Source organism: Sceloporus occidentalis, unplaced genomic scaffold (assembly GCF_023333645.1).
Source record: "Sceloporus occidentalis isolate IW3139 unplaced genomic scaffold, rSceOcc1.0.p SCAF_1, whole genome shotgun sequence".
In the NCBI taxonomy this organism is placed as follows: domain Eukaryota; kingdom Metazoa; phylum Chordata; class Lepidosauria; order Squamata; family Phrynosomatidae; genus Sceloporus; species Sceloporus occidentalis.
This window is the reverse complement of record NW_028316981.1, coordinates 42,173,798-42,191,495: the sequence shown is the minus strand read 5'-3', so window position 1 is coordinate 42,191,495 and position 17,698 is coordinate 42,173,798. Positions and strand designations below refer to the sequence as shown.

At 41.4% G+C, this 17,698-nt stretch overlaps 1 protein-coding gene across 1 annotated transcript in view; it reads right to left on the bottom strand.

Moving 5' to 3' along the window:
- CNTN6 (contactin 6) overlaps positions 1 to 17,698 on the bottom strand; it is a 316,406-nt gene that overhangs the window by 229,108 nt on the left and 69,600 nt on the right. Inside the window, exon 2 of the mRNA XM_089519787.1 lies at positions 4,689 to 4,820. Within this exon, the coding sequence (XP_089375913.1) occupies positions 4,689 to 4,740 (52 nt within the window). The 5' untranslated portion in view covers positions 4,741 to 4,820. The remainder of the gene's footprint in view (positions 1 to 4,688; positions 4,821 to 17,698) is intronic.

Genomic DNA, 17,698 nt, shown 5'->3' with positions numbered 1-17,698 from the left:
CATGGGGCTGCCTTTGGAAACTGTTCAGAAACTTCATCTGGTTCAAAATGCTGTGACCAGGGTGTTGACTTGGTTACTGGGCTGATATGACTCACCTGTTGAAATATTTAAGAAAGAAAGAAAGAAAAGAAAAGAAAAAGCTCCATTGGCTACCAGCCTGTTTCTGAGTAGAATTCTAAGTGTTGGTTTTGACCTTTAAGGTTTTGTAAGGCTTAGACTATCAGAAATATTGTATCTGTTATAAGCTACTGTGAACTTTAAATTCTTCAAAAGAGGGATTTCTCTTAGATGTTTATCACACTATGCTCTTAAAGAGCTACTATTCCAGTGTGACTCCTCTAGCTGCCTCCTGTTGCATGCTGGGATTGGCAGTTTTAAGGAGCTGAACTTCTCTGCCTGAGAATTCTAAATACCCCTCCTTAAAACTGCCAATCCCAGCATGCAACAGGAGGCAGCTAGAGGAGTCACACTGGAATAGTACCTCTTTAAGAGCATAGTGTGATAAACATCTTAGTTTCATCACTTCTGCAGGTGCAATTGGTGAGGAGACAGGAGAGAGCCTTCTCTATGGTTGCTCCCAAGCTGTGGGACTTCCTTCCATGGAAGTTCTAGACCCCTCTCTGTTTTATTACTACTAGCAGTCAAAGACAGTTTTATTCAGGCAAACCTTTTGGTAATTATGTGTGTCATAATGTGAGATGTATTTTTTAATCTTTATTGGAAATTATGTTGTGTTTGTGTGTGTGTATAATTTTGTCAATTAATGCTTTAGCTTGATCTTTTTAAATTATTTCAAGCCTCATGTAATCCCACCTTGGGAAAAAGGGTGGATATAACTTTAATAAATATATAAATAAATATATTTCTGCAATATTCAATGCTAGAGAATGTATTTCAAAGGCATATGTGGATGATCATATCTGTGTAGTGCTGAAAGACAGGTTTGTTAATAATATAGAGAACAGAAATTCATAGATTTAGTCAATAAACATGTGGTAAAGAACTTGAAATAGCTTATTGCCACTTCTGAGGTTATAGCCAGATAAAATTGCTGCTGGTGGGAGGGCCAGATGCTGAATGGCACAACTTTTCAGTTCCACCTCTGTAGTGGTAAATCCTGAAGTGCAGGTAATCGCCATGATACTTCCCATAGCCCCTAAGAAGAGCCAAAGGCCTGAGACCTGCATTTCTTCCCTACTAGTATAGACACACAGAATCAAGAAAATTTACCTACATGTCATCTTACCATTTTAAAATTGATTGAGTGGAACCAAAAAATAGGAAAAATTCAGACAGCTGTATCAATCCATCTCAGCAATTGAGGTCTAGCAAGTTTCATTTCCACCAGGAGCAGGTCTACCATAAAACCTGTAGGTCTTAACTGCCCATTTGAGACCAAGATATCCTCAAATACTTTGCATTACAATGAGAACCCCTCACAACAATATATTGTTACAGGGAAAAATATAACCTTTCTTCAACAGCTACTGTCAAAATTAGAACTGAGCTCCAAGAGAATAGAGAAGCCTAATGGGATAGTTGATACCATTAACCTTGCTGATTCAGGTCGCAGTGCTCTTACTGCTCTGCACACTGCCCCCTCACACTAAAGCATATATGTTGTTGTTGTGCACTTTCAACTTGACTCTGATTTATAGCAACCTATCACATTGTGGGTTTTTTGGCATGATTTATTGAGAGGATGTCTGCCATTGCCTTCTTTTAGGCTGACGTTGTGTGACATGCCTAAGAGCACCCAATGGGCTTCTGTGGCTATGTGGGGATGTGATCACATCAAATCAAGATGATAGTACAGTCGTATTTCCATTATTTTCTTCATAAGTTATTTGGTTAGGTCAAGTTTAGCAAGAAGAGAATTTCCAGTCTTGCCTAGACTCTGCTTTGAAAAATATAACCTCATTTTGTTTTAGCTTCCTCCAGACTATACTTTGCATTATTTTCAGTTTCATTATTCTCAAAAAAAAAAAACCAAAAAAAAAAACCACAGCTGCTGAGTCATGAATCATATGATTAATTTAAGATTTCCCTGGTAGTTGCTATAATTAGCATAATTACATCCAAAGAATACAACTAAGATGAAATCAGGTTTTTTGAAGTATAAGTTCAGTACATTAGCTAGAAGCACAAGTCAGACAAATGGTGGCACCCAGGGACTGGATAATGACCTTATAAAAGTCAAAATGGCATTAATGGGGGAAAGGGCCAAATCTTTCACCTTAACTGTCTTGTAGTTTTATATCTGAAGTAAATATAATGCAAATTGTATGCCCTTTTCTTCTTGTTGTTGTGTGCTTTTAAGTCCTTTCTGACTTCTGGCAACCCTAAGGCAAACCTATCATGGGGTTATATTGGCAAAATTTGTTCAGAAGAGGTTTTCCATGGCCCTTCTCCTGAGTCTGAGAACATGTGACTTATCCAACATCACTCAATTGGTTTTATGACTGATCTGGGAATTGAACCCTAGTTTCCAGAGTACTTGACCAACACTCAAACCACTTCACCACACTGGCTCTAAGACATACACACTGTAGTCTATGTTTAAATAATGTATGAAGAGGAAGCTAGCCCTCCTATATCTGTTGACCTCCTATGTGTGGAGATTTATGTTTTGAACCAAAGAGACTCCAGAATCTGTGGAGTTCCCCATGCAATTTTGAGACTTGATTTTCTATTATTCCAAACTGTGTGCAAGATCTTCATACATGGTAGGAGCCCTTTGGCTGAGAAAATCACTTTCTATACATAGGAAGGCACTTGAAAAGACAATGGTGGTGTGGGGCTAACCCACTCCACCTCCTGGCACATTTTTAAACACACTGGGACAAATTCAGATAATCAAGTAATGAATATAAAATATCCCAGATTCTATCTGGCAAACTTTTTTCAGCAATTCCAGCAAAGGTTGGGTGAGAGGTCCACTCTTGGAAGAAGACTTTTCATTTCTGATTCCTGCATTCTACCTCTTCTAGAGTCTTCTTTTTGCAAATCCATAGCTCTCAAGCATCAGCACTCCACACTCAGAGACAGGTGAGGAAGTGGCATACCAAGGTGACTAACATTACATGGTTCAGGAAGAACTAAAATATGTATAGTTGTTTTGGACTGATTTATACACACTGACTTGTTTTAAAATATAATTGCTTGTTTAATTAAATTTTAACTTTTGTAAAATAAGATTTCTGTTGAACTTTAGGAAAGTTCTAGGAAAAGGAACATTTTTAAGAAAACTTACAGAAAAGCGCTAGGAAAAAGATGGGAATCCTCCTCCTCCTCCTCCTCCTCCTCCTCCTGGTAATAGCCCTTTCTTTCTTTCTTTCTTTCTTTCTTTCTTTCTTGGTGTAAGTTGATTTGGGTGTGGGAGGCATGAGTTAGAGGATACCCCTTGAAAATGTTCTTGTTCCTGCACAGAACATCTGATATTTCAAGGCTCTGGCATTCTATCTGAACATATTGCCATTGTATGTTACCAATTCTGACATCCTTTCTGAGATTAAAGCTAGTTCTACTCTGTGAAATAGTTCCTCGTGAAATAATGTCCTCTCCTGGGCCTAAAGCAATTCATTTGGGGGGGGGGGGGGGGCTCCAAACTACAGTGAAATTCTTCCATACTTCTGAAATTTTGAAACAAAGGCCCCGTACAGACTGGCAGTTTACGCCGGCCTGTATGTGGACTAGGTTCGGCATCCAAACAGCCAAGAACTCTAGTCCGCTGCCTGGGGGCCATCATGGCACATACCTGTTTACATGGGGTGCACCATGATGAGGCAAGGGCGGCACAGCACCCAAATGACACTGGCTGGAAGGGGTGTAATCATGGCGTGCAAGCTTCTTTTTGCTCTCGAGAGGGAGCACATTGTTGCTGCAGTGTGCGGTTGCCAAGGCAATGATCCGAGGCAGAAAGGGGTGGCGTCTCACTGCCCCTTCCTTCCTGTCTGTCAAGCACCAATGTTTTTAAAATTAAAAAAGAACTCTAAAGGTGGGGCATAGCAGGGGTGGAAGGATATGGTGGGACATGGGCCTTCAAGGTCCTGCAGTGGGCCAATGTGGCACCCCAGTCTCTAGCAGCTGCTCACTCCTGAGCTAAAGAGAGCTTGTCCTGATTCCAAATATGTCCAGCAGTCAGGCATAGCAATTGCAACCTTAGTACATTATACATACAACCTTCCATCTTGTCCATCGCAGATTGTGCTTAATGAAATGAAAATGAAAATTTTCACAGTCTTACTCATCTGAAATACACACGTGTGCGCGCACGTGCACACACACACACAAACCTTTTTTTATAACAATTGGACTGCCTGCAACTATGGTGGCACATAACTAGTTCTTCTTACTTAGCTCAGCACATAGTGACATCTGGTTCAGCGTGAGACAGTATGTTCACAGTTCTGCAGACATCTACTCAGAAACATGTCACACAAAACTAAAATGAATTCATTCTCAGATAACTGCCTATAGGATTCCATCCTTAAAGAGGTAGCTCTTTCAAGCTCAAAAGGTCCTTAGAATCAGCTCTAACAGTTAATGACATCTCAAAGACAAAGATGTTGGACCAAATGGTTCCTGTAGATTAGCTCTGTTACATTCCCACATAGATTTTCTTTAAGAAATTAAACATAATTCTATATATTTACCAAATTCAAAACAGTAATAACTGAACACTTTACCTGCAAAGCAGCTCAGAGATAGCAGAAATACGAGTTTCCATAGCAACATCATCTCCACTTTCCAAGGTCAAAAATTCCTCCCATCCAATCATCAGAGAAGCTACATAGATCTTCCTGCCACTACTTTATAGCCTGTAAAAATAGTAAGATAGGTTTATGGTGTTAATGCCAGAAAATTTGAAAACATTGTTTTATTTATTTCTACATGTTAATAGTTCTTATTACCAAATTTGTCTTTTTTGTTGCTTTAGGACATGGAGTTAATGTGTTCCATTAGCTTTCCTCTCCACTGTTAGCATTCAGTGGTGACAAAAAAATTATTACTAGTTGTATTACTTACTTACACTACAATTCACTGGGCATTTCCCTGTCCGTTTAGCTACTTAGGAATAAACCTACTCATAAAACTTAAAACTGTTCACAGGAGGACAAATCAAATGCCAATCAGGGCAGTAGAATTTTATAACAATGTTTCGAAGGACTTGAAAACAGTTTCCTGCAGAACATGGTGCATTATATTGAACTTCTCAAAATGCCTCAAAGACCTGTCACCATCCTTAGCATCAGGACACTAGTTTCCAAAGGTGCAAACCTGAAGAGTAAGGGCCCAAACAGAAAGGCCAAAATAAAGCTGTTTTGGGTCACTTTGGAGGTATGCTGTTTAAATGATGCACAGATCTTAACAGGCCAGAAGCTATGCCAAAGCTGTGCTCCAGTACTTAGGACTGTAGGACAGCTTCTGGCCTCTTAAGATGCATGTATCATTTAAACATCATATCTCCAAAGTAACCCAAAGCAGCTTTATTTTGGCCTGTCTGTTCAGGCCCTTAAGTCTGAATCAAATGAAGTATGTAGATTAGCTCTGTTACAATAGAAATTTGTCATCGTTCTGTCTTTGTGTTGATTCCAACATATGATAATTCTATCGTGATGTTTTCTTGGCAAGATTTATTAAAGGGAGGTTTGCCATTGCCTCCCTTTTTGGCTTAGGCGGGTTACAGATGGGCAGGGGAAGACCTCTTGAAGGTGTCTTCCCCTGAATACAGAGCCTCCAGACCACCCGCCCTGGGGGCGTGGCTACGGTGTATGGGGCTTCCACACTGGGGGTAGTGAAGACGCCTCACCTGGAGCCGTTTCTTACCCGCAGCTTCCATACCGCCGCCTCGCAGGACACTGCAAAGAGAGAGGCAGCTTCTGCACGGGCGGCCAAAAACGCGGCTTTTTTTTTTCTTTTGCTGGCTGGCAGATGCGCTGCTGCGCAGCTGCAGCGCTCAGCACCGGCGGCAGAAAGCATATGTGCACATTTAAAGTGCCCAGGCCCCTTTAAACTTCCCCCCCCCCGCCCTACCCAAGAACAATGGTGGTCTCCTGCCAGCTGGTGATCAGCTGGTGTTGGCATCCTTGTCCGCTTGCACGTTGCCAGTCTCACCGTGCCTCCTCATGGATGCCTCCTCTCCTTTGGTCCCCATGCTCTTGCTGAATCTGCAATGCACAGCCACAGCTGTCGCCGCTGCCACCGCTGTCCCCCTGCCATCCCCCATCACCTCCCTTGTACATATGTAAATATTTAAAGTTTTAGGGTTTTTTTATTGTTAGGTGAAAATGGCGCAGGAATGTGTGTAGGGTTTCACTTTAAATTCCAAACTTTCCACAATTCTAGCAGCGCATGCGTACATGTTGCTCTAGGGTTAGGGTTACGAGCATTAAAATAGAGTGCAGCTGTGCTGCAGCTTCCACATCTGCATGGCATCTGACGCTCTAATTAGAGCCTCGGTGCAAACTGCGCATGTTCCAAGACCCCGACTCATTATGCAACACAGCAGACACGGAGCTTTTAAATGGGCAACTTAAATTAGCGGCGTAACAATTCTGGCGTACCGGTGCAGCAGCTTACAGACGGAGATGCGCAGCTGCGCAGTATATAGAAAAGAAGCGGGGAAAAGCGGCACCTTTTTAATGCCGCTTCTTCCCGCTTGGGGTGTGCGGGCGGCGTGTTCATGACGGCATTCAGGTAAGGGCCGTCTGAAGGTTACACCTTCATGACGTCATGAACACACCCCTTTTTGCCCGTCTGTAACCCGCCTTGGAGAAGGTGTTTTGCCCAAGATCACGCAGTGGGTTCTCATGGCTGACAGGCATTCAAACTCTAGGTCTGCAAGATTCTTAGTCCAACGTTCAAACCCCTACACACATTGGGTCTAGGACAGAACATTCTCAGTATAAAAGACCGAAATACAATGTGATGTTGGTGGTAGGAGTGGGATTTCCATTCCCATTTCCCTTCAGTCCTTGAAGCTTCCTGAAAATCAGCTCTAAAGGGTTTACATAACAATATGCTCTAATTTCTTTTTAGCCACAGCTTGATTAATTAACAATACAATGTTATCCATGACTACTTATAAGTCCTAGGAAATTCAATAAAGCTTACTCCCAGGTAAGTGGGTATAGGATTTCAGCCTAAATTAAGGAAGGTATTGATGTGGCCTTTACTCCAAAAGGGCAAACAACTAATTTGCTGTTGCAAACAAATTCATAAAAGGCTGCAACCTTTCATCAAGTAGACTAACCAAATCACAAACCTGTTTTAGTTTGCCCATTTATAATTGAGGTATATTGTGCATACAGAGAATCTGATTCTGTATTGGAAAAACCTAATTAAGAGTTTAAAGAGCTATTGAATAGTTAGGTATCTGTGTAATAGTAGTATATTGAATCAATGTGTTTGAATTGTTGTGCCAAAGGAGAAATTTACATATGCTATGAACAACCAAAAAGACAAATAAATGGTTCCAAGAGCAAATCAGATATGAATTCTCCCTAGAAGACAAGATTACTAAACTGAGGCTGTTGTACTTTGGACATCTGATGAGACAATGTGATTAATTGGAAAAGATAATATTCAGTAAAGTGCAAGAAAATAGGAAAGGAGAAAAGCTGTATTACAGGTGAATTGACTTATGGGCTCTACAGGCCACCTCTTTTCATGCTGGATTGGGGCTGTGGCAACCGCACACTGCAGCCTCGATCCAGCCTTTCCAGGGCACAAAAAGGAGCCACAAAAAGTGGCTTCTTTTTGCGCCCTGGAAAGGGCACCATAGCCATATTGCAGTGGCTTGGCAGCACTCCTTCAGCACGGTATCGTATGGATGCAGCGCCAGAGGAGCATCATGATGCCATACGCTGTGTGGAGGAACGTGCAATATCATGATGCCCTGGGGGTGGAGTTGGAGCATGCATCAATCTGGATGTGATGCCCAGACTCCACCCCCAGGCCAGCCTTAATGGCTGGTTTGAAGAGGGCCTTAATCAAGGAAGCCTTAACCCCTAGTTTGCATGATCTAGGTAGAGCTGTTGATAGCAGGGAGACTTGGAGGTCTCTCTTTCATAGGGTCACCATAAGTCAAATTCAATGTGGTGGCAATTCACAGCTGAAAAGTGGTTCATCAGCTAAGTGCAATGTAAGAAAATAAAGATATTAATGAAATAGATAATGTCTTTTCTTTCTCATATTTTAGGAGGAATCAGCTTTCTTTGGAGAATAATTTTTTGTCCTCTGGACAATGATTGTCAGTATGAGAAGAAAGAAAAACTTCAATGCCCCCCAAAAAGTACTGAGAATGTAGGGAGCTTAGATAAAGATTGCCTGTGACAGATGTGGGCCAGAGGGGGCACTCTGTCTTCAGTCCAACATCTATTTAACATCAGCCTTGTGATGTAGGAATTGCCACTAGCCCACTAACATTCACTCAGCCCAAAGCAAGAAACAAGATCTTCTGTTGATAAAAGAGCTAAATCTTCACTTATATCATTCCTGCAACCCAAACTAAATAATTTTATCATTTTTCCCTACTCTGTGGAATATAAGGGTTTCTTCACATTTTTGAGCATGATTCATATTTCAGGATGTTTGGGGGCAATTGCATAAAATGTATATGGTGTTCCTTAACAGAAAACATGTGTATTTTGTTTGTGTATTTGTCAAAGACCAAGGTGTGGGTGCCTGGATTCTGAGGCAGGCTGCCAGGGCTGTGACCATGGATGATAAGGACCTGTCACAGGAGGAGGAAGCCCGGTCTTCTCCTCTTGTTGCAGGTCCTTATATGACAGGATGAGGCAGAGCCCAGAGATAGGTGCCCCCCCCCCCAAAAAAAAAGCATTCCAGGAGCCCTATGGGCCAGAATCTGAGGCTGAGTCAATGAGCAGGCCAAAGTGTAAGCAGAACAAGATAGATTAGTTTATTGCACAGGGTTTCTGGAATGGTACAAAAGGGGCTGGGAAGGGAATGGAACGAGTGATGGACGCATTTTACTACATACAGGAAGTCCCTGTTTCATTCCATTCCTCATCTGTCCCAGAGGAGGAGATTTTTGAGAGCTGTTCTGAACAGTTCTCAAAAATCTCCTCCTCTGGTACGGATGGGGAATGGATGGAGAACGTAATGGGGACTTCCAGTGGCGGCGGCATTCTGTGTGTGGTAAAATGTGTCCCTCATTTGTTCCGTTCCCTTCCCGGCCCCTTTTGTACTGTTCCAGCCAGCCCTATGTGATAAACTTAAGAGTTTCAGAAGTCCAATAGGCTTTGTTGGGAATTATAAGGCTCCACAAAAACCAAATATTATGATAGATCATGTATGATATCAAAGAACTACTACTGAATAATCACCAAATATCTAGTAAATATTCATATATTCAAAGAATTTACTGAAAATGTTCACCAGGAAATTTATAGAGATTAGTTCAATTTAAGAGTTTCAGAAGTCCAATAGGCTTTGGTGGGAGTTATAAGGTTCCACAAAAACCAAATTTTATGATAGAGCACGTATGATATCAAAGAACTACTACTGAATAATCACCAAATATCTAGTAAATATTCACATATTCAAAGAATTTACTGAAAATGTTCACCAGGAAATTTACAGAGGTTAGTTCTGAGCAGAATTTTCAGCAAATATAATTTCAGCTCTAATTTATGCCAATGTAAACAGCATTTTATAAAGGTGAAGAAATTGACTTTATGGTTTTTTTTATCTTTTCTTCTCTGTCACTGATCTGATATCCAAATGCATAAACCAACCTGTTACATTGAGGAAGTAAAACATTCAGAATGGAGATTTGCTAATTCTATTGAAGTGCCTATTTCAAGTACAACTATATGCTTTTTGCAATCAGAATGAGGTACGTTCTTGCCACTGTATATTCAAAACTTTTTACTAGATAATTTGGATGGTGCTGAATTTTGAGTCTTCCACTGCCAACAGAGAAATTGAGTCATCCAAAATAACAGCAAATTGAATACATACATTGAAAATATATTTGATTTCATAGAAATCCACATAACTTAATTCATTACATACTGACAGACACAGAAACTTTACTGGAAAACATAAAAACAGGAACATTACAAGTGCTAAGGCTGTCTTTCATATGATAATTTACTGTCAAATTAAATCATAAAAATATATTTCTAAACACAACAGCCTAAAATATTCATTGTATTATAAAGTCTGGTTCAAACTAGATATATTCATCTGTTTTTAATTCTGGTGAAGTATGAAGATAAATGGTGCTGTCACCTCTTTCATTTTCTGCATATATTGCTTATTGTAATTATGCCATATTCTTAAATAATTGGATAGAGAGAAAATAAAATGACTGAAATGGTGTGGGAGGAAGAGATACCTATTTCCTGTATAACTGTTTATATGTTTGTTTGTTAATGGAACAAAATGTTCAGAAACATATCTCTTTAAAAGTAACTGTTAAAGCTTTGCCTATCCTGTCACAATAAATCCATCCACACAACTAGGGTTTATTTACAGCAACACACTAATGGCTGTTTGCTACCGAAAGAACAGTCTCTTCTTCCTTCTCTCCTGCAACACTTTGTGTCACCTGAAAACCAATTCTGGAAGGTTTTTTGGTCCTCCAGAGCCATTTTATGCAGTGCATATGGGTTACATGGAGAGAGGAAGGAATCTGCCATATATTCTATAAAAAAATTGCACTATTTTAGCTCTCTCTCTCTCTCTGGCTTTTCTTCGTGAACAAAGATTCAGGAAGGACTCATCCTGTGTTTTCTACAAGCGCACTGATGACTAAAAAGGCCAGTCCGAGATAAACAAGTCCGGTTGCAGAAAGCACAGCAGAAAGTCTCCTTTGGTGATGTTTCCGGATTGTGGTTCTTTCTGTGTTGTCGTTTCTCTTCAAAACTCGTTCAGTGTGAGCTTTCAAAGAAGGCTGCAGCATCGTGAATAGTGTGTCTCCATGTCTCCCGATGCAAGGCCACAGTGGACAATTGTTGGTGATCAATTTGGCCGAGCCTGAGATGTTGTTTCAGGGAGTCCTTGTATCTCTTCTTTGGAGCACCCCTCTTATGCTGACCTGTGGCAAGTTCACCATAGAATACTATTTTTGGGAGGCGATGGTCCTTCATCCTAGAAATGTATCCTGCCCAGCGCAGGTCCATCCTCAATAGCATGGCCTCAATGCTGGTGATCCCTGCTTGCTCAAGGACAGCAACATTTGTCACATAGTCAGTCCAGTGTATATTTAGAATTGTGTGTAAACAGCACCGATGAAAGCATTCAAGAGGTCGTAGGTGTTGGCGATAGGTGACCCAGGTTTCAGACCCATAAAGGAGAATAGACAGTGCAATGGCTCTATACACACTAACTTTTGTCCTTTGCCTCAAGTGTTTGTTACTCCAGACTCTCTTGTGAAGCCTTCCGAATGCACTATATGCCTTTGCTAGTCTGTGATCAATCTCTTTATTAATCTTGGCATCTGAGGAGATGATGCTTCCCAGGTAGGTGAACTTCTGGATGGACTTAAGCACAGATTTGCCTACAGTGATGTGGGGATGATAGTGTTCTTCCTGTGGTGCCAGCTGGTAAAGAACTTCCATTTTCTTCAGACTGACTTCCAGCCCAAAGAGCTCTGCAGCTGTTGCAAAACAAGATGTTAGGCACTGCAGAGCTGCTTCCGTATGGGCAACGAGGGCAGCATCGTCAGCAAAAAGCAGCTCACAGACTAGATAGTTTAGAGTCTTGGTGCGAGCCCTCAGGCAGCTTAAGTTAAACAGGTTACCATCAGTATGGTAGCGTATATAAATGCCTTCTTCTTCAAGATCTGCCATAGCCCTTTGAAGCATCATGATGAAGAAGATTGTAAATAGAGTTGGAGCGAGAACACAACCTTGTTTCACACCGTTAGTTATTAGAAAGGGCTCCGAGAGAGTGTTGCCATATCTGATGTGACCTTGCTGGCCTTCATGTAGCAGGATAATCATTTTGAGGAATTTTTTTTTTTTGGGGGGGGGGGCATTCTAGTCGTTTCGGGATCTACCACAGACCTTTTCTACTCACAGTGTCAAAGGCCTTGGTGAGGTTGACAAATGTTACATAGAGTCCTTTGTTCTGCTCTCTACATTTCTCTTGCAGTTGTCTAAGGGCAAATACCATGTCTGTAGTGCTCCTATTAGCTCTGAAGCCACATTGGCTTTCAGGGAGAAGTTCTTCTGCAACAGCAGGAACTAATCTGTTCAGGAGTATCCTTGCAAGGATTTTTCCAGCGATGGAGAGCAGTGTTATACCTAGATAGTTTGAGCAATTGGATTTTGCTCCATTTTTTCTTGGGTCACAGGGTGATGATGACTGCATCTCGAAGATCTGATGGCAGTTCACCTTTTTCCCAACAACTCACAAGGAGCTCATGGAGTTTAGCATGGAGTACATGACCTCCGTATTTCCAAGCTTCAGGTGGAATTCCATCAATCCCGGCTGCCTTGCCATTTTTCATCTGTTGTTTGGCCTTAAGGGTCTCTTCCAAAGTGGAAGCTATATTCAGTTCCTTTTTCATTGGTTGTTGTGTCATATGTTGAACAGCTGAGTCTTGGACTACTCAGTTGGCACTAAAGAGGCTTTGGAAATGTTCAGCCCATCAGTTCAGAATGGAAGCTTTATCTGTAATTAGTGTTTGACCATCTGTACTGTATAGGGAACTTTGGACCTGATATGTAGGTCCAAACACTGCTTTAAGAGCTTCGTAAAATCCTCTGGAATCACCCAGATCTGCACAACATTGTGGCTTTTCTGCTAAATTGATCCACCACTTGTTCTGAATGTCTCGGAGTTTTTGTTGGAGTTGACTACATGCGAGGCGAAAGGCTGCTTTTCTTACATGGCAGGATGGCTGGGTGAGGTGTGCCTGGTGAGCAGTTCTCTTCTTTGCCAACAGCTCCTGGATCTCTTGGTTGTTTTCATCAAACCAGTCTTGATTTTTCTTGAGGGAGAATCCTAAGGATTCTTCCGCAGGTTGCAGGATGCTGTTTTTGATATGTTGCCGAAGTGCTGTAGGAGAAGAGTCTACAGGACGGTCTTCAAGTTTTGTTTGCAAATTGGCCTGGAAGTTATCTCTCATGGCAGCTTGTTGAAGACTGTTGACTTAAAGAACACAGTGCTGGCTACACACTCTATTGGTCTGGCAAACCCAAAACTGAAAAACATCTTTCAGGTGTAGGTTTTATGATCAAAAACTCCATTGCCTCCAAACTCGAAACCTTGCCAACAGGACACTCTGAACGCATTATCTCCTTACACCTCCCACATGTTGTTCTCTTCATTATATATGCCCCAACTATGCAAGTTGACTCTGTGGAGAAAGACAAATTCTACTCAGACCTACGCCACCTCATAGAAATAGTCCCTGCAGAAGACAAAATCATTATCCTTGGTGACTTCAATGCCAAAGTAGGAAAGAACTTCGAAGCCTGGAAAGGTGTTTTAGGCAAGCATGGTGTTGGAAACTGTAATGATAATGGATGCCTCCTGCTAGAGTTTTGTGCAGAACAGCAGTTGACTACTACAAACACTATCTTTCAGCAGAAAGATAGCTTAAAGACAACCTGGATGCATCCCCAGTCCAAACACTGGCACCTCATTGATGATATCCTAGTGCGCCAGAGAAATATTTGTGATGTTCATCACACCGAGTGATGCCCAGTGCAGAATGTCAAACAGATCATCGCCTCATAAGATGTAAACTAAATCTCCATTTTAAGCTCAAACCTAAGAGGGGTGGCATCCTAAAGAGGAGACTACAAGTCAACAATTTTAGCTAATTTCCTTGAAAAATGATGCCTGATGCTAAAACTTGAAAAATGCCCCTAAAACTCTCTCAACCGCCAATATACCCCTTTTGGCCATATTTTGGCCAAGATGGCAACAGGAAGTGATGCGATGTCACTTCAGTTTGCCATTTTGACTGAGATACAGCTGAAAAGAAGGGTATATTTGTAGAAATGCTAGATTGGCACCAGGACAAGGCTCTTGTAGCTCTATTCCCTAACAAATTTTGGAATAGGAAAAGTTTATAAAGGTCCACCAAGTTGGGGGGGGGGGGGGAGAGACCTCTTCTCCTTTACCTTCCAAACCTAAATTTTCATCACAGCTATCTCCTCCCAACATAACTATAGCCCTGTCTGTGGAGAACAAGTGGAAGTGGAAGGTGCTGGCAAGAACATTGCTCCCCATGACTCCCTCCTGCTTTCCACCATGGATGCAATATTTATGTTGGGAGGGGAGTACTGCAACTGAAAGTGAGACATTGGAAAGTGCTTTTGTCCTGCTTGATGGAGTTTTACAATGTGTCATCCCACTCCAAGATCTGATAAGAGAAAAAGTAATATGAGCCCTCCTCTGGACTCAGTCTGTCAACCATTTTTTTGGGGGGAGGGGGGTTGTCAAGGGTCTGTTCCTTATGAGAAGATGGAGGGATAAAGTGCTCCCGAACCCCATGTGTTTTCCAAACATGCATGATGCTCATAATTTCCTCAGTAATTTTAATTATGCATCCTATTTCTCTTTCCTTTTTGAAAAGACCAGCCTCATAATATTGCCTGCATCAAACACGTTTTTAAACTGGTGTTCACCTGTGGTATCCCAAATATCTGCATGGACAGCCTCATTCTTACAATCATAGAATCACAGAGTTGGAAGAGATACCAAGGGCTATCCAATCCAACCCTCTACCATGCAGGAATTCACAATCAAAGCATCTTCAACAGGTGGACATCCAGTCTCTGTTTAAAATCCCGCAAAGAAGGAGACTCCATCACATTCCAAGGAAGTGTATTCCACTGTTGAACAGCTCTTACTATCAGGAAGTTCCTCCTACTGTTTAAGTGAAATCTGTTTTCCTGTCATTTGAATCCATTGCTCTGTGTCCTGTTCTCTGGAGTAGCCAAAAACAATCTTACTCCATCCTCAATGTGACACCCCTATAAATATTTAGGCAGGGCTATCATATCACCGCTTAACCTTCTCTTCTCCAGGCTAAACATACCAAGCTCTCTAAGTCATTCCTCACAGGGCATGGTTTCCAGACCCTTCACCATTTTAGTTGTCCTCTATTCCAGTTTGTCAACATCCTTCTTGAATTAGACACAGTATTCCAGGTGAGGCCTGGCCAAAGCAGAATAGAGTAGCGCTATTATTTCCCTTTATCTAGACACTATACTTCTATTGATGCAGCATAAAATTGCATTGGTCTTTTTAGCTGCTGCATCACACTATTGACATGTTCAAGTTGTGTTATACAAGAACTCCTGGATCCCTTTAACACATAGGGGCTCGACAGACTGGCGGCTCAACGATGTCCCTTTCAGCCCCAGAAGCAGGCTGCAGCAACTACACGCCGCAGCCTGCACATGGAATAAAAAGAAGCCCCCAAAAGGGTCTTCTTTTTGCACCATAGAAGGGGCACCATAACTGCTGTGGCACAGTGTTATGATGCCCCTTGTGTGCATTGCTGTTTGGGCACTGTACATGAGGGACATCACCATGGCATGTCCTGTGTAAATGGGTGCATGCCAAGATGGTGCCCCGGTGGAGGAAGAAGTGCTTGGAGCGTGTGAATGCTCAGCCCTTCTTCACTCCTAGTATGCTGTCAGGCTGGCACAAAGTGTCAGTCTGTTCTGCCTCTTACTGCTTTATCACACTAGGGGGCAAACAGGATGTAAACAAGAGTTAAACTAGAGAAAACCAGGGAATGCCTGATGTTTATCACATGACATTTCCTGGTTTTCTCTAGTTTATCTCGCGTTTAAATCCTGTTGGCCCACTAGTGTGATAAAGCAGACCTAGAATTGGAAATATGATGACTTAGACCACGCTAACTCTTTTGTTCAGTGATACATCTTTACATTATAGGATCTTGTCTACTTCCTTCATAGCTGCACTTCCAAATCCTAGTCTTCTGATTTCTTGGCTGAAGTCTCCACTCTGATTAATGACTGAGTCAAGATAAGGAAATCTTTGACTATTGCAATGTCTTCATTGTGTACTTTAAATTTATGTTTAATTTATGTGTATCATCAGTGGTCATTACTTTTCTTTTCTAAATATTTGGCCCTAAGCCTTTACACTTTCTGCCTTGACTTTCTTCAATAATCATTTAAAATCTTTCCTATTTCCTGCTAGTAGTATGGTGTCATTGTTCATGTCCCTTCCTCCCATTTTCCCACCTCCTCCCACTATCTAATGCTGCTTTATCTATGATATATTCGAGGTACAAGTTAAACATATAAGGTGATAAAATGCAGCCTTGCCTGACCTCCTTACCAATTTGAAACCATTCAGTTTTTTTCTATTCTGTCCTGATGGTACCCTCTTGCCTGAACACAGGTTACACAGCAGGACAATCAAATGTTGTGGCAGACCCCTTTTCTTTAAAAGAGATCCATAGCTTTTCATGATCTACACAATCAAAGGCCTGCTATAATTTATAAAGCACAAACTAATTTTATTCTGAAATTCTTTGAATGTATAGCCTTTGTGTTTTTAGGCATTGAGACCACAAAGATGGAGATGTTATCCAGTCCAACCCCCTGCCATGCAGAAATACAGAATCAAAGTACTCTTGACAGATGGTAATCCAGCCTCTGTTTAAAAACCTCCAAAAGAGGAGACTCCACCACACTCTGAGGGAGTGTATTTTATGGTGTCAAGAAGTTCTTCCTAATGTTGAGGTGGAATCTCAGGTGTCTTTCACTGGTGTAGCCAGTTCATCAGCAGACATCCTAGATATTCAGGGTCTCAGGTGCTCAGGATATGCAGAACCATTCATGCTTCCCCCTAAACACAGAGCACTGAAATACACAGTATGAAAACACAAAACTCAGCAAGTGAATTGAGAACTTCACCTTTCTTAACTAATTCCATTTATCTACAAGATAACTAGCTGGTGAATTGCTTCTCATTTTCTTTCCAACTGTGAATCTACTGTTATGAAACCACCAAAATCTTTAAAAAGAATATTCAGAATGTATTAACGGGGTTTGGTAAGACTGTTATGATGTTATTCAACTTTGGAAGATAAGTGAAGGTGCGGGGAGTTAACACATCAGATGAAACTCGAATACACAGAAAGTGTATAAAGCGGATAGAAAAAGTGTGAGGGAGATGAAGAAGATGGAAACTGACAGGAGAGTTACAGTGTTAGAAAAGATAATCAAAGACATATGAAGTACACTACTAAGAATCAAGAATTAAAGATACAAAGACTCAAAAGATATAGAACTGAAAGACATAAAAAAGTCTCAAGTCAACAGATGTTCAGTGATCAATTAAGAATTTAAAAAAGACCATGAGGTACAATTCCTGATATAGGACATAAAGGCAACAAAGAAGGATGAAGAAGTGATGTTGGAAGTGTGGTTCTGATAAATGGACATACACACACACACAAATAAAACAAACTTTTGTTTCAAACCTTATGAACACTGGTGACCTCACTCATTCAGATCTTAACTTTCACTTTTAATATGAACTCAGGTCCTGTGCAGACTGGCCATTAAGGCTGGCCTGGGGACAGGGTCATGGCATTGTGTCGACATGACACACAGCCCGACTCTGCCCCCAGGGCACTATGATGCTGCACGCCACTCCACACAGTGTGTGGCATCATGGCAGTCCTCTGGCACTGTGTCCACATCAAGCAGCACCAAAGGAGCAC